Raw genomic sequence first — 24,958 nt, 5'->3', positions numbered from 1 at the left:
TAAAGTCAAATGTGACTCCATTTGTTTTACAGCTAAAGCTTGGCCCAAATTAAGTCACATGACAGAACAACGACGCCAAGCACAGCAGCAAATCCACAAGAAGAATCTACACCAAAACAGAAAAGACCGAGTCGGAGCTCAGACCTGAAATGCTGTGGTGGTATCCTAAGAGCGCTGTGCTTAAATGAATGCACAATGAAATGAAATGAACCAATATTGTGAAGAAGCGTGGGCCAACATTAATGCACAACAATGTGAGAGACTAATAAAGGCACACAGAAACTGATCACTTCATGAATACTTCAGGTTATTGCTGCTAGAAGTGGTTCCACAAGCTGCTGAATCATGGAGTGTATTTTTTCACAGGGCTGCACAGAGCACAGTGAAAACCTTGTTATTTACGTGACTGTAGGTCCCAACAATAAGACTCATCTTAGCCACAAATTGCTCGATTTAGATCGAATAAAACGTTTGAAGTTTTGCCTTCGAATGATTTCTGACTGACTGCAACGTAACGGCACAAAATATTTCCATTTCTAACAACTTGTCTGAAGCTGTCAGTGTCTTTCTGTGTGTTATACTCGAGAAAGTCAACTTCAGACGCTGTCCAGACCTGATTCTCTCAACTCTGTCCAACAATGATGCATGTAAACAACTAAAAAATGGAAAAAGGGGACAACAGCAAGCCCTGCTTTGAAAAACATGAGCAAAATCCACTAATCAACAACTGTTATATTAATATATCCTATTTGTTTAGAAATGTAATCCTTTTCCTGTTTTTTTTTACCAAATGGTTAAAAATTGAGATTAATGCAAGAGGAGTTCTTTGATTGTACACTTTTAGTTGCACAGCTCACCTTTATGATGTGAAGGGGAGCAGAAGTCAACTAGGTTTCCTGCTACAGTCTTAAAAGAGTTATTTTCCTTGGCTTACATCCAGCTTCCTAACTGTAACCAATCTTGCCATTCTCACTGAACGCCTACATAAACATGATCAATTTTCAAAATCACCACTGACAGCTTGCTTTTTGTTTATTGCACCATTACTTGTAATCTATCTGCCCGTTGCTGGAGCCTTCATACCGCACCACGAGTCACTTAAATCAAACTTTCCCAATCTGACATTGTTGCCGCTGAAGAATAACTAAACTTCTTGACCCTATCTGCGTGATTACTTATGCTTTATTTAAATGACTCACTGTCTGGAGGAGCTGTTTGCATAAACAGGGAGGCTGACACCAAGGTGAGGTAAAAAGGTTAACACGAACTGAAATAGGAGTTCTTCTCTACATTCCAGTCGTACCTGTCTATCAGTCTCACGGGCCGGGGAGTGAGGCAGACGAGGGGTGGAGTGCCCGGAGCTGGGGGGAGAGGGGGAGGCCAGGGTGGAGGATGTGATGGAAGTGGGGATGAAGCCCCGTCCTGTGCTGTCTCTCCCCAGGGAAGAGGGAGGGATGGGCGGGCTGTCCAAAGCCACGCTGACCCGGCTCTCGATCTCCTCGGCACGCAGCTCTGTGTTCTCCTTCTCCTCCTGGATCAATCTGGGTTTTCAGGGCAACAAACATGTGGATAATATTAGAACTCAGAAAAGGGCTCCAGAAGTGTCCTGGAGCTCTAAACAAATCGGGACAGTCTTAAAGAAGTAGTTTGACAGTTTGGAGAAAAAAAAGCTTGGTAGCTTTCTTGCTGTGAAAATTGATACCATAGTCATGAATGTAGCTACAGCCAGCAGAGCAGAATTACTGGAGACAAGAAGAATCACCTCTCCTGGCTCTATCTAATAATATATCTACTGCACATATAAGCAGCGTCACTTAAGTTGGCAAATTTACTTTTCTATTTTGTGTGTTTATTCTGTAAAAAATGGCTTTGTCTAGTATGCACCATGCTAGTTTAGCAGTTGGTGGCTCTAGCTAATTATTTAATCTAGACAAAGAGGCAAATTCTCCTCACTCAGACCTCTACAGGAAAGCTAATCAGTGCGTTTTCCCAAAATGTTAATTGCTGATAAGTCAAATTCAGCTGTGAACCAAACAGAACACCTTTGGGATGTGGTGAAACTGGAGATTTGCATCATGGATGTGCAACCGACAAAACTGGAGCGACTTTGTGATGCTATTGTGTCAGTTGGACCAGAATCTCTGATGAATGTTTCCAGTGCCTTGTTGAATCTGTGCCATGAAGAATTCAAGCAGTTCTGAAGGAAAAAGGGGGTCCACAGTTGTTAAGACTAGCTCCACCTTGAGTAGCAGCAACTGCTGCTTATGCGTCGGTGCATCCATAAACAATCTAATAATGTATTAATTCATCACTAGCAGGATCTGATTAATTCTTCCACAACTGCATTTTCTCTTCAGGACATGTTGGAGAGGTGCTGTTATGTTTATTTTTGAGGTTGTAGCAGGTGTTGGTGTGAATCAGTCTGCAGCATGTAGGGAGGTGTTTCTCACATTTTTACTTCTCTGAATTTCTAAGCGCTCTTGGCGTTGCTTACTTGATCTCCTTATTGATGGCCTCCAGCTGTTCCTGCAGCATGATGGCCAGGGTCTGCACATCTGTCTGTCCGCTGGGTGACAGAAGCTCGGAGCCAAACCGAGCCTCCCCGTCGTCCTCATCGTCTGAGCATCCCACATCCATGCCTGGCTGGAACCCAGTCCCAATCAGAGTGTGATCCCAATCTGAGTACTGCACACACAAAGCAAGACAGGATGATTCACTACACAACGGACATCTGATCCCATCTGCAAATACCAATCATTCAACATCAAATTGAGTTTGTAGGTATATGAAATAACTCATGTGCAGAGTGCAGTATCCAAAAAAAAAGGTTAATGTCCATCTTTTGTATACAGTCTATGCTAGGAACATCTAATTTTGTGTATCTCAAATCCCATTTAGCTTATTTCTTGAGCTGCAGTGATTCAGTGCTGTTGAAAATTACTACAGTGTATCACTGAGCTACACCAATTTTCTTTTGTAAAAAAAAAAAAAAAAAAAAAAAGGATCCCAACTTTCACTTTTAAACCTTTGAAGAGTGATTTCTGAAGCACCTTTTAAAATATCTCAGAGTCTCACCTTGGTAGTGTCCTCATGAGCAGAGCTCCAGCGGGGCCAGTGACGATTGCCTGCGCCTCCGGCAGAGGCATTACCGAAGGGATCCAGGTGAGTGGTGGAACCTGCTGGGAGGGACCCGCCTCCGTGGGAATACCTCAACTCCAGAGCGCTGCCTGGCAGAGAGCGACTGGAAAAATAAAAGAAGAGATGAGACACGATAAGATGAAACGATTAACCCTACACACAAGTAGCAAACAAAGTGGGGTACTAAAGCATGACATGTGCCAACTCCAAAGCAAACGAACATATCAATGTGAAAAATAAAAATTGTCTAATAATAGAGGATTAAATAAAAGAGCACGGTAAATGAAGATACAGCCCAACAGTAGCCAGTCGACGTACAGCTATAAGCTGTCCAAATAATGGTACCAACCTGGAATAAGAGCCCCCAGGCCTCGCTCTCAGCTGATCCAACTCCAGCTGAAGCCTTTCCAGCTCAGCAATCAGCTGATCCTGCAAATGAAAAAAAAATGTTGGAGAAAAGAGGAAAATCATGTCTGCTAGCTTAACCTGAGAATAAAGCCTGGATGTACGGTCACCTTGTTTGCCAGCAGATCATCCTGGAGTTTCTTCATGTTGGACAGTTCCTCTGATAGCGCATTCTGGAGAAAATGATAAGAAGTAATAAGAGTATGAGGAGAATTTCAGGAAAACCTTATTTGTTCTATCTGAGAAAATTAGTCTACTGTCTGCCACCAGTGTGTTTTTTTAAAGGGACTCAATTTCTTGCCAGTGTTTCATTAGAATTACAGATGATCTACATATGCAAATTACATCTACAATAACAGCAGTGCATATATAGATATGTATGCATTAAAGCACAGATGCATGCATTGCAAATTCTTCCCAACTTCTTCATAACCATCTACCCATTCAGTTTCTTCTGCTTAGCCAATTCAGGGCTGCAGCTGGACTGCAGCCTATCTGAGCACTAATGAGGTGAGACACGGGATACACCCTAGACAGGCCGCTAATTTTAAAGGGCTAACAAAAAGGAAAAAAACGACCACTCATACCTACAGTCGATTTAGAATCACCAGTTAACCTAATGTGCATATTTTTGAACTGTGGGAGGAAGCCAGAGTGCTTGGAGAGAAGTCTCCAGCTGGCTGTCGAATTTAAACCCCAGACATTTTACTGATTTGCCTTTTTAGCAAGAACTCAATGACCTGCATCACACTACCGCATGTGGGGAAAAGACATGCAGTTTTCGGATTAAACTGTGTCACCAGCTAACTTTGTCCGTGTTACCTGTTCACAATAAAGTATTATTTGTCAGCTATAAATGTCACGTATCTCAAAATCCAGCAGTATAATTTAAAGACTACATTTACAGCAAACTATCAGTGCTACAAGTAACAGCTCAGTAAGCATTTCACCAACTCACTGTGCTACCCTGCAAACGAAAAGCTCCACTTTTAAGCACATTCCTTTAAACCTAATCCCACCTGGATTTTATCATCAACAGGACTTTATACCTGCTGTAAAATCACAGCAGTTTACATTTAGAAAAGATCCCTTTTTTGTTTGCTGATAGTGCAAATAAGGCACAGATTGTAGATAAGAGATTAAAAAAAAAACCTGCCAGGCATTTCTAATCTGGATGTTTATGTCTATTACATGTAGTAAATCTCTGTATTTGTAAATTAATGAGTTCCAGGAATAATGAAAAGTAAGACGCAAAAAGAGCTAATGGATGTTTGAGGCACGGCTTGGGAATGTACTCAAGTTTAAACTGGTCACTTCCTGGAGGGCAGAGAATTGAGTGAACGCACCCGAGGCCAGGAGTTAATTTGGGGGTTAAGATAATATTTACTGCAGTTAATGCAGTTCTGATTTAAAAAATCTTTGGCTGGGAACTCTTTCTGCGGTCGGAGGCAGTCACCTTTTCTTCCAGGGCAGCCATCCTCTCCTTCAGATGGAGCTGCAGCCTCTCATTGGACTCGGACAGCAGCTTGTCCACCGTGTCAGAGAGGCGCTTGTTGTGTTCGTCATTCATCCTCTCCCTCTGCCTCGCCTGAGGGGCAGGGTAAGCGAGATGAGCGAGAGGGAAAGATTTTTAAAAATCAGTGCAGAGGCTGAGAGAAGGGAGGGGGGGAGGAGAGTTAATAACAGGGAATCTGCTTGACAGAGGGAGAGAGAGAGAGACAACAACTTCAATCTGAATGTGCACGGTCAAATAGAGGGTTTAGAAAATTAGTGCGCCTTTGTGCAGAGTAAATCCTGACAAAAGGAAAAGAGGGGGAGGATGAAAACACAGAAAGATGGAAAAGCAAGCATGACTCACTCGCTGTAGCTCCTGGTTCTTCTCCTCCAGTTGCGCCTCCATCTGTCGCAGTCGCTCCTCAAAGTTACCATGACGCTCCTCCGCCTGAGCGATTGGAGAGCAAGGTTAGAGCCTGAATCATGTTGCAACACTAATACAAATTAACACAAAAGGAACAGCTTGTTGACTTATTCCTTCAATTAGTTACATGCCTGTACAGATCACAGTGTTACAGGAAAGTTTGTTTTCTTGTTTCTTACAGGACATTAATCTTATCCTTCCACGCCAGCCTTCCTGCCCGAACATGTAGAAGCAGTAGTCGTTGAAGAGGTTTGACTAATAAGAGCAGAGCGACTTCTATTCAAATTTTTTGGTGTGAGGAAACCATTTTTTTTACGGGAATGCAAGAGGTTAACATACATGCAATTAAATCAGTCAGTCAGGAAGAATTTTTGCGGTGTACAGTCCTTGACGTGCTGAGCGCCCAAGGATGTAATAGCTGTGCTCACTCTGTGCCCTGAGCGGGCTTTCATCTCAGCTTGTCTGATTATGTATTGCTGGCACGACTTGATAAAATATTTGCTATTCTTCTATCTTTTGACATCTTGTGGGTTTTTTTCCCCCTACACTTTATGTGGGCGTGAATGCACACAAACATGCACTTACAAATGCTCCTGCTTGCACCTGCCTGCATGTACTCACGCATGCAACTGAGTCTCTGCATTGCTGCACATTCCAGCTCGCACCAAATTTGTGCACACGCATCCACGTACTAAATTTTGTCTCAAGAAAATATTGCTGTTAAAAAAACATGACTGCGGATAAAAAGGCTCGCAAGACTTTGGCAAACCTGTCGGATCACTTTAAAATACACCAACAAGGGTTTACTGAGGCCGATTAGGACGTACACACCTTGTTGAGTGCAGCCACTCTCTGGGCGAGCTGGGCTTCGATCTCAGGCAGCGTCTCAGCTCTCTGCAGGGTTTGCTGCAGCTTCTGTTTGGCATCATCAAGACGCTCCTGAAGCTGCCGGTTCTTCTCTTCACTCTGCAGGAAAGCGGGATGTCAGGGAATGCAGGTGGAACTCGGACCGCAATAGAAGATTGCCGAGGGCAAAAAGACATGTTTAAAGCCGTCGGGGGGGGAAGTAGAAAAGGCACTAATGATGCTCTTTCTGTGCCAATGCGAAACATAGCCAAGCTGCCAATCAGCAGCAGAGACATGAACACACATGGAGATGAAAGAGACTGTTAACCTAACCTGTCTGTGGAGTGACTCCTTGCTGGCCAGCTCGTTTTCCAGCTTATCTTTTATGTCATGGAGAGAAGTCGCCTCCCTCTGGGCACTCAGGTACCTGCAAACCAGACCCCAACAGAGACGTGAGTGGACGGGATTTTGGAAGAAAGGTCATCTTCATGAAGACTATAAAGAAATAAATCGACCAAAAATAATAAATATCCAGGGTAAATGCACACAATAAATTTATAAAATATGAGACTAAATATTTAAATTTGCTCCTGTATTCCTTAAAAAATTAAATATCATTTTATTAATAAAATTATTTGTTTCATCTGTGTTTTTATTCATGTATTTTGTTTCTGGGAGGGAATCTGGTGTGAAAGGGAAGCTTATATGACATGAGATTTGCATGATTTTTATCAAGATGTCAATTTTATATATAAATGTAAACGGGAAAAAGATGAATAAGGGACAAAATGCAAGGAAATTTTATGAAACAAATAGATGAATTCAACAATTAACAAAACAAAAAATAAATGGGAACAAATCGAGGAATGAATATGCAGATAATTAAATGTATTAATTAATCCCTACATTTATATCTAATATAGTTTAGCACATTCAATAGCATGTTCTTTTTCCATTCTACTGTTTCTGTCTTTATAGATTTTCTTTATTGCACTTTCCATCCTGCACTCTCTCCACATTGATGGACATGGAGAGAAAACACAAACCTGCGCTCTAATGTGGTGATCCTCTCTTCCATGTCTTCCCTTTGACAGAGCGCCTGTGAAAATATGTAACCACTGTGAGAAACAAATAGAAAGGCGTAAGAGAGCAAATGGTAAATTTACAAGGAGGCGTTCTCAAAAAGATAATTCACTCAGTGTGAACTGCTATTAGTTAAGGAATGATAATGACCGGTTGATAGTTATCGCTGACAGATGTCAGAAGCACCCTCTTATGTCCAACAGAAATGAGAGTGGGGGTTGGGTGGGAGGATACAGGCCGTGGCAAGAAATAAAAGTTTGCTGATTAAACTCGCTCGACTGCCTCTAATTCCAAAATGTTCCACACGCCTTTCACTCAGCTGCCAGCGCACTGACTGATTAACCGGCCCGCATCCATGCGAAAAATCGCCTGCAGCTCTACCAGTGACATCACGGCTACACGGTGCTTTGCATAAAACAGCAGTTGCTGCAGCCACGTAAACAAACAGCATAGTAACCACAACAAAAAAGTATGAACAACATAGCTCAGAGTGTCACACCTCCTTTAGATCCCTCTGTAGTTTCTGGTTGGTCTCCTCTGATCGGGCCAGCTCCCTCCTGGCAGACGTCAGCTGCTCCTCGATCTCGCCAACCTGACAGGAAATGAAGGATACAAGGCTAAACGGGCACACATTGTTTTCTGTCTGTTAGCATTCCAGATTTGCTATATTTTGCTTGTTTTGCTAAGAGCATTTGACCTTAGGAGCTCCTAAACCGAATACCTGTCTGCACATGAGGGCCAGTCGCTCTTTCAGTTGTCCCAGCTCTGACCTCTGTCTCTCTATCTCGCCCTCTCTCTGCCTGTCAATTTCGCCGTCGTCCAGGATGGAGGATGGTCCGTTGGGAAGCCTCTGAAAGAAAAGAAAAGATTTACTGTATTTAATATAAAAAGGATAAATTATGATTACTAAGAATAAAACTTCCAGAGTTTATGGGTTTTCCAGGGATTTTGCTGTCGTGTTTCTTTTCCTTTAAAGCAAACATTTCCACCCCAGGAAGCAAAATTTAAGAACTTAAATTTGAACTCTGCAACATTTAATTGTAGTGAAGCAAAAAGTTGTATCTGCAGAAATTTAAGATAAAAATTATAATACAATATATTTCATTTCTATATGTTAAAAGTAACATTATTGTAACATCTGAAACCTAATCTTCCACTCAGAGGACTATCTTGTGCCACAGTGGTTTTAAAACGTGTGAAATGCTCTATTTTTTTAAATTCTATTAAATCGCCCAGGTTTAAAAAAATGTATATATATTGTCGGGCTGGTCTGGTTATTGAATGAGAGGTGCATGTAAATGTGCAGGTTTTACAATGTGTTCATTTTTCAAAGTGGGAGCAGGGATTTTACACAGTTTTTCTCTTTCTGTTAAGCCTTTGTACATAAAAAAAGAAACAACAGTTAGTATTTTGAGTAAGTTTTCTTCGTTAACACTGTGAAATGTACAGTTTTTAAGAAATTAAGAAATCCTGTTGCAGATAGGGGGTGGGTTATACGATAATTCGCCCAATTGTGACCGTTTCACAATATTTGATAATCAGTACACTTCAACGCAATACATACATCATATTGTGATATCTATGTAACTGAGGAACATAACATGTTAACAAAAACATCTCAAGCCACCATCAATTTAATGAATTAGCTCACTGATATGACATGCAGACATGGATGGGATTCAAACTCGGGCCCTTTCTTGCCTTGAGGCATCGGTGCTAACCACCAGTGCATAACTTCCTCCTTGAAGAATGACTGAAATGCTGCTTAACCGGAATAAACTGACACTGATGGCAGTTGTACTGATCTAAGAATAAACTGTATACAGTTACTGCAATAACTGCAGCAGCTTCTGGCAATCAGTGGCACCTGATCAACGCTCCAGCAGCAGAGTGAGGAAAGATTTATGCAGCTTTAAACAGCAGCTGCTTTTATTTCTTGTACCCCCACTTTAAGACCTACGTATGCAGTCTGAGGAAAAATAGCAAAAGATAGCAAAACATGATTAGACACTTTATTGTTAATGTTAACAAGATACTTGTATAATAATGAGTGTTTCTCTGATATTAAACTACAAGTGCTGAGGTCAGAGCTTTGCTTTGCAGACCCACGTATACACTATAGACCACTTCTGCTCGTGTTTGTGCTGTGCCTCGGAAAGTAAGGAAGCCACAACAGTCAAACAGCCTCGTTGCTGTGAACAGAGTGTTAAAGACAATGAAAATTCTCAGCTGTCTTTGTTTCTGCTCTTTTGTGCTTCTTGCTCTTTGTGGTGAACTCCACTGTCACTCCCTTTCTTGTGTTAGTTAACATTCCTATAATCCTTCACACTGTGTACGCAAAGACCATGCAAACAGACACAATGCGGGTCTATGAGCCTAGCTACAGATGGTCAGCATGGGAAACCTTCTATACGCTAACAACACAGCGGTTTGTAATGTCAGCCATGTTTTTTCAGCTTTGCTCTGCTGCATGCAGAGAGCATATATGTGTTGCTGTGACAATATCACAGGTCAGGTCAGCATGAACACAACTCCAAAACCAACCTGTTTTCTGCCCTCTACAATAAGCTGACTGTGCTTTATGATCTGTATGTACAGTTATTGCCTATGAAATGCGCTCTATTACCTCTTTGCCGTTGTCTAGTCCTTGCTGGCGTCGTTTGATTTGCTCCCTTAAAGAGAGAACCTAAAAACAAGGCAAAGAGAATCATCAAAGAGGCCCCATCTGTAATTATCTTCTATTTCTAATTTGGAAAGAAAACTAAGCGGGAGGGAAACAGGGGCTCACCTCTTGGGAGGAAGACTGTAGCTCCTCCTCCAGGACCGCCACGCGCTCTAGAGCTACCCGTAGCCTTTCGCGCACTTTCTCATCCAGAGCTTTGTGATGCTCGAACAAGGACTTGAGGGCCTTTAGGACCTCCACCTCACTAGAGACCCCGGCCGGAGACTGGGCCTGCCTCTTCACCACGGTCATCCTCAGGCTGCGCTCGTGGCGGGACACCAGGCACTCCAGATGTTCGAGCAGCAGCTGGAAACACATGTGGTTCACATGCAGTAAAAGCTCACCACAGTGCGCCTCTGATATGTCTCAGAGGATTACGTTTTCTCGTGTGAAGTCTTTCAGAAAAGGCGAGGTTGCATGCCAGGATCAGAGGAGAGCATAACGTAAAACAGACATGGAAGTGTACTGACTCGTGTGTTGTTCCTCTCTGCCTTCAGCTCCGCGATCTCCTCCTCTCTCTCCAGCAGCTGTTCCCGGCAGAGGTTCAGCTCTTTGGTCAGCACTGCAAACTCCTGCAGGGTCACAAGAGGGTGCTGTTATTGACTGAACAGTGCTGCTGCCGCATGAGGTCATGAGTGCAGGTTAGACATACTGATCACACACACACACTGCTTTACCTCTCATTCATCCAAGAATGATTACAGAAAGGTCAAGCAGGTGGGACGTACGGGTGGAAGTGAAGGTCTTCAGTCAGAAAAACATCTGACAGCTGATTTACATCGAAGCTGCAAGGTTTTCTTTTATTTTACAGATGCTTTGCAAATAAGACATGAATCTGCTTCTGCTTCTCCATCAGACACCAAAAAATGTAGTGAGGAGAAAATGTTGCCGTCAAACCCCACGTTAATGAGGCTGGAAATATCTCAGGATGATGATAAATCTTCTAGCTTTAGCCAATTATATATATATATATATATATATATATATATATATATATATATATATATATATATATATATATATATATATATATATATATATATATATATATCGATATCTATATATAGATATATCTATATAGATATAGATATAGATATATATAGTTTAAATTTACAGAATGTACTGAAAAAACTCTACATTTTGGAGTCACTTTATTTGCTTTAATTTTGACCCCGATCTATATGCAATCAAAACTGCCTTCATCAAAAACACATACAGAAATAAATAAATGATTTAATTAATAAATAAATCATGAAATGCAGCAAAATAATATGAAAATTGATGATAGTCACAAATTCATTTAGAAAGTGTGATGTAAATGGATCATTTCTGTTTTCATTAGTTTGTTTTTATTGCCATCAAGCTACCTGTACATTTTAGGATAGTTTTTAAAGTCCTTTTATTTGTTTTGAAATCTCTTAATGGCCTGCCCCCCCCCACCTCTCAGAGCTACTACAGCCATATACCCCTGCCCGTTCCCTTAGACCCGCCAATCAAGTATAAATTTAGAGGTGATCGTGCTTTTGCTGTGGCTGCTCCAAAGTTTTGGAATGATCTGCCCTTGCACGTTAGGCAAGCCTCTTCTCTTTCTGATTTTAAAACTCGTCTTAAAACATATTTATTTGCTGAAGCCTTTGGTACTCTTTAAGGGGTTGACTCAATTTGTTTTAACATGTTTTATTTTATCTTATTTATTTAGTTATTTATTTTATTTTATCTTATTTAATTTTATTTTACTTTGCTTATGCTATTTGTATATGTACAGCACTTTGTGAACCCTGGTTTTATTTAAAGTGCTTTATAAATGAAGCTGGTATGGTATGGTACATTTGTTTTATTTCAATTATTTTCACATTCATTTCTGTATTCCTGATTGTATATTTGGTGTATATATTTAACAGCATACCTCATATTAATGGAAAAATGTTTTTCCAGTTACTTTCAGAAAACCACTCATCAGTGAGGCTTATTTAAAAAATGCTTCAGTTTGCTCAGGTGCATAAATATCAGACAGAGTCCAAATTTTCCTGATTGATGCATCATATGAAGTAATGCACCAATCCCACTTAGTGCCTACTGTACAAGCCTGTGGAGGCTCTGTTATAATTTAGGGTTGCTTAGTCAGGTCTCTACGCAGGGCAGGGATAGCTCAGTAGGTAGTGTGGTCACCCCATGATCGGAAGGTTGGGGGTTTGAATCCACTGAATGGCTACCCTGCGATACCCCTGAGCAAGATGCCGTCCCTACACACTGCTCCCCGGGCACCTGATTTGCAGCTGCCCACTGCTTCACTGAGTGAATGGGTGAAATGTAGAGAGAGTAATTTCCCCACGGCAATCAATAAAGTATACATTATTATTTAGTGGAGTTATCTGGCCAAAAAATGAGGTCAGCTGACTACGTGAATATACCAATTGAGCAGGTTATTCCATCAATGCATTTTCTCTTCCCTGATGGCACAGAGATATTCCAAGATAACAATGGCAGGATTCATCAGACTCAGACTGTGAAAGAGTGGTTCTGGGAGCGTCAGGCATCATGTTCACACATGGATTGGCCTTAAACCCACTGAGAATCTTTGGGATACGCTGGAGAAGATTTTCCACTGCAGTCCGACTCATCCAGCATCAATACAAGACCTTGGTGAAAAATTAATGCAACTCTGGACAGAAATAAATGCTCCAATGTTTAAAAGCATATTGAAACAACGCTATGATCAATGCATGCTATCATCAAAGTTTTTTTCATGACTTCTTGGCACGGAAGGTGTAGACCAAAAATTCTCCTTTGATTGATTTTTTTTATTGTCTGCTGACTCAGTATTGGCTGAGAGCATGTGAACCCACCAAATAACTTCATGATTACTGAAAATCTTGTTGCCAGACTTTGGATTAACTAGATTGGAACGATCTCAGCATGGGGTTACCTCCTCTAACTTTGGCCAGTTTTCCAATTTAATAATAATTAAAAAACAAACATGAAAGCTAAAAAAAGACTCCATGCTGTGAAGTTTAGTGCCATTTTTTTCCAAGGAAAAATTGAAGCTAACCAGTCTTCAAAGTGGCATCTGTGGCTCATAACCAAGCGGTCACAATATTCTGAATCATCAAAGTGTATGTTTAGGACAAAAGGCACCTTTTACATCAGCAAACCAGCATATATGTGTCCATTACTCCCTCCCATGTTATCTTTGGGCCAGTAGAAAAACTGATATGATCGTGACATGTCATGTCAATCTGTGAGGAAAACGCTCGCTTGTCTTGGGCTTACCTGCCAAGTGTGGAGAGTCCACGTCATCAACCAACACTCAGGTCAAACCCACTAAATAGATTTACTCATTATAAGATGATACCAGGTAAGCTCACAGATATGATGCCAAGTACGTTCATACTTTAACTAAATGTGCTTCAGACTTTCACACTTAAACCTCAGAAGAGGAGGGAAGGTTATAAATTGGTATGTTTATGCTGCATTTCATTTCTAATGGTGCCTTTCAGTGGATTTTACCCTCTTATGATAAGTATAAATGTCAACAAAGTGGAGGCAAAACAAGCAAATAATTTCAATGACCGCAAAAATTTTCCGACCAAACTCCTTTATTTCATCGTTATAGGAGTATGTTACCTTCTACAGCTTTGGCCGTCTATCCCAGAGAAAGCGAAACGCGCAGCAGTAAAAGCCAACAGGAGGCTTTTACGGCCAATCTTTTCCGTTAACCTACAGTGCAATTAACCACAGCAAACCGTTTGACAGATCTTGATTTCATTAGCAAGCTCAAAGCTCATTGGCCTCAAAGAATTCCAGCACATTAAATCAACGCATACTTGCACAGAAAAGCAGCTACACTGCGGCAGAAAAAGGAAACGACTCACTTACAGTACGGTCTTTGCCATGTCTACCGCAGCGCTCATGGAGTCCAGACCTTGATATAAAATCTAACCACTGGGTTTATTGCAGGCGTTGCACCTGAAATTGGTTTAATTGCACAATAAGCATGGACCGCTATCTCCCATCATTAAAACCTGGAGGTTAAACAAGCATGAGAGTAAATTAGGCCAGCCCAGTCTTTCTTTTTCCAACTGACAGCGGTCCAACTGAAATGTTGTGATTTTGTGTAATTTACTCCAATTATGTATATTTTGTGAGGTCAGCCACATAATAGTTACAATCAGAATCTATGGCAACAAATCAACAGAGAGGGTGACACTCTCAGCTCGCTCAGGCCGACTTCAGCTTTCAGCAGCTGAGATTGTGTTTTTGCTTCTGCAATCTCACACCCGCGACCATGCACACAATGTGTACCATAAGCGCCCGCCCATGCTCTGATTGTCCTCTCGTGTGTGACCGTGGCGTGATGCACACATGATGCAGAGCACATGACCATCCCTGAGCACGTGTGCACCAAAGCATGTGTGTTTTGGAAAAAAAATGCTTATGCAAACGAGCCAGTAAAGCGTACTGATGCATGCGCGCTGGCTGCTGTTATCTTTGCTCCGTGCTAAGAGTGATCAGTTTACCCACACGGCAGCAAATAGGCGCCTTACCTCACACTCTCTATCAGCCAAAAACGCATTTATAAAGTACAGCGTGTACAGTCTGTAACAAGCCTCTGAGCTGATGTGCTCACTGGGCTGAAATAGAGGAGGATCAGAGGAACAAGTAAAAGAAAGAGGCTTATTTGAAAAGATGGAAGAGGAAGGACGAGGGAGGAAATTACTGTGTACAGATGGCACGTTCTGGGCCCAAAGGATTTTATAATTTTGGGATTAATTGGTGTAAAGGATGGTGTGAAACAGACCCCCGTAACAAGACACTTTGCATCACTTCGGTCAGGTAGATGATGGAAATCTCTTAGCGTCATGACTGACATGATTTTTTTTACCACTAAATCCCACCTTCATCCATGTCAGTCTTCCCCCGTCATGATACACACCATCTAAAACACACTCCAGACCTCATTAGCATGCAGCAATATGCAAATGGACTTGATTTGTTAGTCTCTGTGAGTTTCATATCACCAGGTTTTTTTCTCTTCCTCTCTCTTTCCAAGCCGTGCTGTCGCTCACTCCATCCCTCTCTCCTGTTTTTCCTCTCCTGGCAACATCTACACACACACACAGATAAACTCGGTGAACTCATCTACTGTAGAATGTGCCACAGCCGCCCATGTGTTCCTCTATCTGTGTGCTTCTGCAGATGTGTGCACCATATTGATCTCCTCTCAGTGAGGGAACACGGCCCTTTAATGTCCAATCATTGTCTGGTAGAACGTGCAGCACCGCTACGTCTGTTATTCCATTTTTGATATTTCAGACATGGCAAGAGAGAGAGAAATAGGTACTAACAATGAGGGAGACAACACTGCAGCCCGAGGCATCCAACAATGACTCCTGCCTGAAAATAGAGACGGAGCTCTACTATGTTGAGTGGAATTACAACATGATTAGCTCTCGGGCATGGGATGTGGGATAATATTGGCTTCTAAGCTACAGGGGCAAATGAAACACTGCGCCATCATCCCCAGGCTTCAGGTAGGACCAGTCTGTGCCACACACATATTAGCATCACATTTGAAAAGCCCAGAAGGTCGTTTAAGACTTAGTGCTGTTTTTGAGGTATTTTTAAGATCCTTAAAGACTTAATTTACTCAAATAGCAATGAAAATTTAACCTAATCTAAACAGAAGTGAGCTGGAAAAACATCTCTCCATCTAAGATAGATGTAGCCTCAGTGTCTGAAAAGTGGTGCTCAAGCAACTTAAATGCTTTCTTCTTAATGGCCAGCAGAGGGCAACATCACTGGTTGCAAAAAGAGCCGGAGTGTATGAATGCCTAAGGGAAAATGACTCCACTTCTCACTTGATTAATGCCCTCAGTAATGACTTTGTGGTGAGTTTAAAGTCACAATTATAAGATTAAAGTCTTAGAGTCCAATGTAATGTCTGTTTTGTTTTTCTTGAAGGTCCATTCAAAGTAAAAAAAGATGATAAAGCAGTGTATGTGTTAGGATGTGGCAGCGAGCCCTTAATTGCTCTGTCAGTTACACCTGTTGCTCCCGACGTCTGGGTGTAAGAAAATATTGTTTAGTATTACAGTAATATTTATTTATTTACCTGTTTTTATTAAAATTTGAATTTTTGATATTTAAGTTTCAGGTACTTTACTCGACTATTTCTAATTTGGTACTTGATTACTATCCAGAAAAAAAATGTTATAGTCTATAAGATTGTGATGATACATAGAAAATGGAGTTGTGTCTCACACTGAAAACATGACAGTCTGATTTCAGCATTAGGTCTGTTATGACTGTTGAATAAACAGGCATGTGTCTACTTTAATAATCAATTTGTACTCTAAGTTATGACTTACTTTAAATGTTATCAGTATTTATTATTAAAAATACCCTATTATGTCAAATTAACCATCACAAATCCCACACTATTCAGTTTATCATCATAGGAGATTAAGAAAACACATGTTTGAATTTGTAGCTAGACTTTTTTACTCTATTAGTGATTTTTCATTTAAAAAAATCCTCAGATTTTCTGCTGATTCATTTTCAGCCTGAGAAGTGTTTGTTTTTTTCAGCTGATTCACATACACCCAAACCGATGTGATCTTTATTCATGTTGCTGTAGTTTAAACGCCCCCAAAGGAGCCCAACTCAGCACCACCTGGACCATCTCCCACATTGAAATCCTGCTTATAGGTTCACGTATCAATAATTCAACAAGGAACCATTTTCACTATGAGAACATCTGATCGAAGGAAATGCTCTACTCATAATATTTACTTTTACAGCACTTCAAAAACAGCACTTCTACTTGTAATTCCACCTACAGCTTTTCATCATGCCATTGATGTTTTATACATGTAAGTAGCTTTGTGACTTTTTCAGATTTCCTGTACTACGATGTTTAGTATTTAAATGCATATTCACAATACATCAATATCTTGGGTGTATAAGGCATAAATGTCTCGTCTTTGTTTACTTAAGTGCTCATTATACATTTTTTTTTGTTACAACCTGTTTGCATTTAACTCTGGAGATACCTGTGATGTGTTTTTTAAAGAATATTCATCAATACAGTGTCAGTAATGCGTATATATAATATCATAAATATGTGTGTATTTGTTCTTTTTGTATGCATTCATATAGTTATGGTAGCAGACCCAGCTTTGTGCACTTGCATTTTGAGCTTAATTACTTAGTAAAATAGGGCTCACAGCTGTTATAATTATATATATAATTAAAGATGAATTTGACTGATTGGTATTATATCTTATTTAATATTTTCTATATATATTAAGATAATATTGTTAAGACTATAATTTTATTATGATCGACTATTATGCGAATCATTATATCACCGTTAATAACTATTTGCCCAAAAAAGCCAAGTATTCCTGTTCTTTTGTAACAAACATCTAAATTAAAGCTGCGATTTTTGGACTTTTTTTCAATAATAAACATTACAAAAAGAATTCAGGTTGAATTTTAGTGAAATGAAGCTCCGCAGAGTCTCGGTTGGTTTAGAGTCCAATTATTTTCAGCTTAGTTTCGCGCCATATTTTCCCTGTTACATGCAGTGACTCTGATACCCAACAGTGGACCCTGCCCCACAGCTTGATCCCCACCACATTAAAGGAACGCTTCACCTTCAATTCACAGCCACGTGTCAATCAGCACGCTTGTAAATTATGTTATAATAATAAAGAACCACATAACGTTTTTTTTCCTGCTCTGATAAATCTACAAAATATGAAGTTCCCGTAAATAGACAACTGCAATTAATCCAGTCATTATCCTACTAACTGTATCCTTTTCCTCCCCGTGCATGTTGTACGGTGTATCCCTGTATGTTACTGCAGGATGGCCTTCAGTGTCCACAGCACTGCGAGCAACAAAAATGTGGGAGAGAATGATGTAAATATTGCATTTGTGGTGATGATGCATTGCATTTAGCTACCAAACCCACACTGTGAAACAACCAGGCTGCAGATTCTACTCGCATTTTCACATGAACTGCTGTTTGCAGAGTAAAAACTATCATTTGGGACGCGTGTACACTTCTGCCTGTGGCTTAGAGTGTGCACAGGGCCACGATTGGGCCTGTTGCACAGAATATTGTTACATTACATGACCCTCCTTCACTCACACCTTCAAGCTGACCTTGAGAAGCAGAAATGTGAACTACTTCACTTTAAGTCCTCTTATGTTCAGGGAGAAGACAGATAAAGAAGAGAAATGAGACATATGTGTGTGTGTGTTAAGATAGTGATGTGTCTTTTTCAGCTTGGTATGTTTGGCTCCAGCCAATCCTCCTGAACCCCCTGACCCCTCGCCCTCTGTACCTGTGGCAGCGCGATGGAAAGCTGCCTCTGGAGGGACTCCTTCTCGTGGCCGAGCTCTCGTAGGCGTAGATGCGCCGTCCCCAGACTCTCCTGCGTCTCCCTCAGGCTCTCCAGCAGCCTCTCCCTCTCTGTCAGCATGTTCACCATCAGCGACTCCAGGTTTCCTGTGCTTCCTCCTTCATCGCCTCCACCGCCGCCGCCACCGCGCGGGTCCCGGCTGCTGTAGCCCCCCATGCTTCCCATTCCGCCACCCATCCCTCCTCCTCCGCCCCCTGCCGGGGAAGACGAGCCACCTCCACCTCCACCGCGCCCGTCCTCCGAGATGGTGGGCATCACCTCGCACATCATCTTGAGGCCTGGGTGTGAGAGGTGTTATCTGAGAAGATGACTAGGACACTTGAGCAGAGTGTCTGGTGAGCGGCCGGTCAGCCCTCGTCATGAAATGCACAACAGTTAGTTTGTTTATTTATCTTTTTCTGGGGGGGGGGGGGGTGTCTTTCCTCTCAAGCTGACTGGATGAGGCTCACAGGCGAGAAACAAGTGGTGGGGGAGGATGGACGTGGCAGCTTTGTGAATTTGTGAGTGAGGCTATAAGGTGGCAGTCCCAGTTGTTGGAACAGAAGACAGTGTAGGGTGACCGCAGCTAAAGGGGGCTGGTGTATAAGGGGAGGAAAGGGGTGAAATGGGGTGTAGGGGTAAGAGGGAGAAGTGCAGGTTTGGTGGGCGACCTCTGACCCCCTGGCCCAGGCTTCACTGAGGTGCCAGGTGAACCTAGAAGAGGAGAAGGAAGAAGAGGATTAAGAAGATGAAAGTGAGAGGTCATTTTCAGCCACATATGCGATGGATGTGGCGCTGAGAGGAGCTGGAGGAGAATAAAATGATGAAGGCATCCAACACGAGCCAGGTTGTGATCCGTCCTCAACACTCATATGGATCCATTTCACACACACACACACACACACACACACACACACACACACACACACACACAATAACGGGACACTTTTTTTTTGAAACCTCAAAAAGCAGCAGCGCTGTCTCTTAACACTGACAGCAGCATCGCGATACTCTTGGAGTAATTCATCCATCTGGGTATGTCTCGGCTTTATGTATCCGCGCGTCCACAGCCATAATGGTAATAACGAATGCGCATGATGTACGGAAATGAGTCCACAAAACGCCGTCACGCAAATACGGAGCAAGCATCAGGAGAAAGACGCGGCGCTGTTTCTTACATTTATTTGGAGGGGGGGCAAAAGGGTGTCATCATGAATTGTAATTACGGGCTGTATCCAGGAGGAAATACGGCTCCAGAATCCGAAGGCTTATTAACAACAGAGTGCTCAGACAGGGAATTAATTACTGTTCCGGAAAAATAAATGATCCAAATATGTGGAAACCAGCGTATATTCATGCGCTTAAAGGCTGCACAGGATAGCCTCACACCGCTATCACGTCATGGTGGGAGGTGCCAATCATCCAGTAAATGATGGAGGCCTAATTAACGAGATTGAAGCCGGAGATATTACACATCAGTGGATTATTTCCCTTTTTTGCCACTAAGACGAACCTAAATGTCGCCAAAGCGTCGCGCCGCGTTTGGCTTTATTCCGACTGCAAGGCGTCTATTTCCTATCAACACCCCACTGCCCCCCACCCCGCACACACACGCCACCCTGCTCCCCCCCACCCACCCATAAAAACAGCTGGACCGTCTAACGCACGGCTACATCTGCGTGCCGTACATCACCGTGCCACCCCGATGCGTGCCTTACCCTTTCCATGAGCGACAGAGAAGGGAAATAAACGCGCATCGTGGCCCGGTTCACTCCATCGGAGCAGCTGAGAGACGGAGGCTGCAGGTTATCCCCGTTACAGCCCGGTTACCAGCTTGCCCCATCCCCTCCCTCTCTCTGCTGTGGAAGAGACAGCACGGCTCAGCCGCTGCGTCAAAGCGCAGGTAGCGAACACGGGGGGCATCCGGTCAAGACTTTCAGAATAAAAGTGTGAAACTGGCAGTCCAGGGATGTGGTTCTTCTTTAAAATATTTATTTATGACATTGTAAGAGACGTGTACATCTCTTAAGGGAAGAATGTGAGGGTGGTGCAGGACATACAATGCATGAGAACAGCGAGACTGGTGTGAGCTAAACTGTGAGTGAGGAGTAACATAGTTTCAATGTAGGGGTGGGATACTGGTTGACAGATGAGGTCAGGCAGAAGTCTGCCTGGACTACTGTGTTTGCAGATTGCATTATGATTTGTAGTAAGAGTAGGGAGCAGATGGATGAGAGCCTGGAGAGGTGGAGGTACGCTCTGAAGAGAAGAGGAATCAGTCAGTAGAAGCAAGACAGAGTACAGGTCTGTGCATGGAAGGGAGACAGGTGTAACAGTGAAGCTGCAAGGAGTAGAGGCACTGAAGGTGGATGGTGGAAACCTGGGATCAACTAGGTAGGCACGGTGGAGCGGATGGAGACGAGTGTCAGGGGTGATATGTGGCAGAAGGATAGCAGCAAGAGTGAAAGGGAAGGTGTACAAGATGTTAGTGAGAGCCGCTCTGATGTATGGTTTGGGGACGGTGGCACTGACAAAAAGACAGGAAGTGCAGCTGAAGATGTTCAGATGTTCAGAATGGACAGAAATAGAAATAACAGTGAGGAACAGCTCAGGTTGAGAGACAAAAGAGAGACAAAGTTAGAGAGGCCAGGCTGAGAGGGTTTGGACCTGTGCAGAGGAGGACATGTGGATATACTGGACAAAGGATGTTAAAAATGGAGCTACCAGGCAGGAGGAAAAGAGGAAGACCACAGAGAAGTTTCATGGATGTAGTGACTGAGGACATGCAGAGGGTTAGTGTGACACAGGAGGATGCTTGAGACAGGGTGAGGTGAAGGCAAATGATCTGCTGTGTTGACTCTTTAAGTAAGCAGCCTAAAACAGAAAGAAAAAAGCGGAGACATTTAAACAGACATGGCACTGAAAGAATTTAAATTATGAAAGAATTTAGCAGAAATGGTGCTTAGAAGCACATTTTCCAGGAGAAAAAGAAAGAATTTTCAAATCTTATTTCTTATTTCCATTTTAAAATCAGATTCAGTATAAATGCAGTTTTAAGGTCAGAGTTCAAGAGTTCAAAGATTTGTCCATTAAACACGAGTAGACTAATTGTTTCCCACAAGCCAAAAGACGAGTATATAAATGGACAAATACCGTACCATTTTATCTATGGTGCCCACTTTCCACCTTTCATTACAGTGATTTTTTATTTAAAGTAATTTTTCAAGTGTTTTTAATTATTTTTTTTTACTTTTTCAAATTATTCATTTTAATATATATCATTTTATACAATGTAATGCATTGCTACAATATCTGCTGTACAGCACTGTCAAAGTAGTTGACAGCAGTTGTCCTTTCATTAGGACTTAAGCACGTCTACTTTTGCAAAATGCAAAACATATAGTGCATCTTGCTATTTTTTTCTTCGTGGCAATTCAAACTTCTTCATTGCAGGTAAAATCTCACAGTATAGCCAGTATAACTTTCCCTGGATGTGTAAGGACTTCTTTTATGAGGATGTAAACCAAAACGTAAAGGTCAAAGGACAAATCAGGAGATTGTAAACTAGGATAGAAAACAAATGTAATCTATATCTGCTGTATTTCTAGTTTGTTTAATTTTTTTTATATGTTTTTGGATTTAGCCAATCTTTCTCTTTTAATTGAGATATATATTTGAGTGGAACTTCGTGCAAGTAAAGCTGTTAAACACGTGAAAACACTGATTTTTCAGGACAGAATGAGAAGCCTGATTCAGAAAAAAACATCAGCGAGGGACTGTGAACATATTTATCTTTTTTTGCCCCTCGGAAATAATAAATATGCTATTATAAAGTTGCTCTGTGGGGAAAAAATGAGCCGTGACTGAACAAAAATGAACGCTTCAAAGAGGTTTATATTGAAGACAAACTCGAGCTCTTCCGCCTCCCTTCCTGCTGTTTCTGTGAAGCTTGACGACCTCCAATCGTTTTCTCTCCTCGCGAAGACGCTGTCTCTTAAAGAAACACGCTCTTACCGGCTTTCACGTTTTTAAACCTCCCATCCTCACATCCCCACATTTCTTTCCAGCTGCCTCTCCTCGCCTTTCCTCCGTGCTTATCCGCAGAACAAAGGCAGACCAATCTGAGCTGTTATGTGGGTGAATACTTTCCAATTTGTCCTCTTTGTGTAATAGATAAAACTTGCAGGGACAATGGTACAATTGCACCCTCTAGTGTCTGAAATGGAGAAATTCAGTACACTAGTAGCATAAGGTTTCAGGCTAAATGTCTGGAATTTAGGCAAACATCATCATATCTGTTAAACTGGAGGCTTTTAAAAGGTAGCAGTCAGCAATGAACAACTTCAAAATGAACAAGTTGAACTTTTGCGAAGTCAGACATTAGAAAGGAATCTGGGGCTTATTGTGGGGGTCCATTTTTTGTTTTACTTCAGTCTAATTAAATAGAAAAAAAATGTATACATTTCTTCTTTTATGTGATTGGTCGGAAAATGTGAAGATGTATCTATGAAAATTTCTCAGTTACTTCACCAATAGGAGCTCTGGGGAGGCGGGTTTTAAACCCCTGGGTATTGGGATGTGGGGGGGGGGGGGGTTGCCGGGGTGACGTAATGTCCTCTCCAGAGAGCCACCAGTGCTCTAAATTAAATAGTTTTGAGATGCGGAGGGGGGAAAATAAAGAAATGATGGAAACTAAGAAGAAGTCTTTGTAATGCTGAAAAGAAATGTTATGTGAGATCTACTTTCTTAACGTTTTTTGGTGTTGGTACAGTTTAATGGCCCAAGGTTGTATAGTATACTAGGTGATACCTTTTACTAGACACACCTTGCTACTTGTAGTTGGATATCCTTATTGCCTTAATTCTACATGACACAGATTCAGACAGCTGCTGGAAACATTCCTCTGAGATTCTGGTCCACAGTGACATGATCACATCGCACAGTTGTTGATTTAATCCCAATCTCTCATTCCACCTGTGGTAGAATAGGAGATTGGGATTGGCCAGTGGTGCTCTATTGGACTCAGAGTTTGTGACTGTGGAGGTGATTTGAGTACAGTGACCTCTGAACAACTGAGTTGGTACTAAAGGGCTCAAAGCGTGTCAATAAATATCCCCCACACCATTTAACCTCCACCAACAGTAGCAGTATGAACTGTTGAAACAAGGCAGGAGGGATTCATGCTGTTAAATTCTGTCACAGCTTCAAAACTCAGACCAGGAAGTGCGCATTGTAGCCTCAGTTTATTGTTAGCTGTCAGGAGTGGCACGCGATGTGCTCTTCTGCTTCAAGATTTACTGTTTTGTGTGTTCAGAGATGCTGCATGGTTGTAAAGAGCGGTTATTTGACTTACTGTTGCCTTCCCATCAGTTTGACACAAACTGGCTAATCTCCTCTGCCATTAATAAAACATTTTCATCCAGTATACTACACTATATTGGCTCTCTTTCAGACCATTCTCTGAAAATCCTGGAGGTGTTTGTGTGGGTAAATTCCAGTAGAGGAGTGACACACTCAGACCAGCTCGTCTGGTACCAACAACCATGCCATATCCAAAGGCACCAATCCACCTTTCAGTTTGAACCTCAGCAGGTCATCTTGACCATGTCGGCACGCCTGAATGCACTGAGCTGCTGCCATGTGAGTGGACTGTGAGTGTATTTTAATGAATATAAGCCAGGTTGAGAATGTTGTACAGCCACAAAATGTCCAAAAACGATGGAAAATAAATATATAATGTGTTTTGTTCCTTCTTTTCACATCTGCAGCTGAGTTAACAGATTACTATACATCACTTCAAGAATCAGAAATGATACTTGCAAAATATTTGTTAACATGAAACAAAATCAGATGCTACCAGTTTGTAAACCACCTACAAGTGCTTCAAAAATATTCAGTTTAATTTATTTATTCACATTAAGATTTGACAGTCTTTGCGAATAATGATGAAACGCACTCATGAGTTAAGGTCTGCAAAAAGTAATCTGTCCATTTCAAATCGACAGAGAGACAAAAGCTAAATAATAAGCTTCCTAGTTTACAGAATAACAGAGTTGATTAAATATGAGCTGCAAATACATGAGATGTTGCCTGGAATGACAACTCTGTGTGACTCATTTGGGATTTTCATACAAAGAGACAAGAGAGGAAGGGACAAGCAGCCTGGCATTGTGATTTGGCAACACTACATGAAAAAGGTTTATTACTAAAAAGCTCAGAACAGCAGCTGGAGGAGGAGGAGGCACCATTTACAGAATTACAATGTCTGCTCCTCTTTAAGGGATTGAACAAGTCAGAGTAGTCATGATGGATGTGAGCAGAAGTACTCAAATCTTTTATATAACTACAACTATCAATACACCTATTGGGAATCATAGTTCATTAAAAGTAAGTCTTGATATTAAATTTGATTAAAGGCGGTTGTGGAGGATGTGT

At 41.7% G+C, this 24,958-nt stretch overlaps 1 protein-coding gene across 3 annotated transcripts in view; it reads right to left on the bottom strand.

Moving 5' to 3' along the window:
• The window catches only part of ppfia3 (PTPRF interacting protein alpha 3), a 33,390-nt gene extending 12,994 nt beyond the window's left edge, over positions 1-20,396 (bottom strand). The window contains exons 1-17 of one of the 3 annotated variants that reach the window (XM_063472410.1): positions 20,242-20,396; positions 18,467-19,237; positions 10,583-10,684; positions 10,179-10,418; positions 10,017-10,076; positions 8,112-8,240; positions 7,890-7,982; positions 7,354-7,406; positions 6,641-6,734; positions 6,293-6,427; positions 5,402-5,485; positions 5,000-5,131; positions 3,654-3,716; positions 3,488-3,567; positions 3,076-3,241; positions 2,495-2,685; positions 1,304-1,541 (exon numbers count right to left, since the gene is read on the bottom strand). In XM_063472410.1, coding sequence (XP_063328480.1) covers positions 1,304-1,541; positions 2,495-2,685; positions 3,076-3,241; positions 3,488-3,567; positions 3,654-3,716; positions 5,000-5,131; positions 5,402-5,485; positions 6,293-6,427; positions 6,641-6,734; positions 7,354-7,406; positions 7,890-7,982; positions 8,112-8,240; positions 10,017-10,076; positions 10,179-10,418; positions 10,583-10,684; positions 18,467-18,814 — 2,208 coding nt within the window. In that variant the 5' untranslated portion in view covers positions 18,815-19,237; positions 20,242-20,396. The remainder of the gene's footprint in view (positions 1-1,303; positions 1,542-2,494; positions 2,686-3,075; positions 3,242-3,487; positions 3,568-3,653; positions 3,717-4,999; positions 5,132-5,401; positions 5,486-6,292; positions 6,428-6,640; positions 6,735-7,353; positions 7,407-7,889; positions 7,983-8,111; positions 8,241-10,016; positions 10,077-10,178; positions 10,419-10,582; positions 10,685-18,466; positions 19,238-20,241) is intronic. The other 2 variants (XM_063472408.1, XM_063472409.1) reach the window with 2 other exon arrangements.
• Between the last annotated feature and the right edge of the window lie 4,562 nt (positions 20,397-24,958).

Source organism: Pelmatolapia mariae, linkage group LG4 (genome assembly GCF_036321145.2).
Source record: "Pelmatolapia mariae isolate MD_Pm_ZW linkage group LG4, Pm_UMD_F_2, whole genome shotgun sequence".
NCBI classification, from domain to species: Eukaryota; Metazoa; Chordata; class Actinopteri; order Cichliformes; family Cichlidae; genus Pelmatolapia; species Pelmatolapia mariae.
Note: the sequence above shows the minus strand (reverse complement) of the source record. Positions and strands in the feature narration are given on the sequence as shown.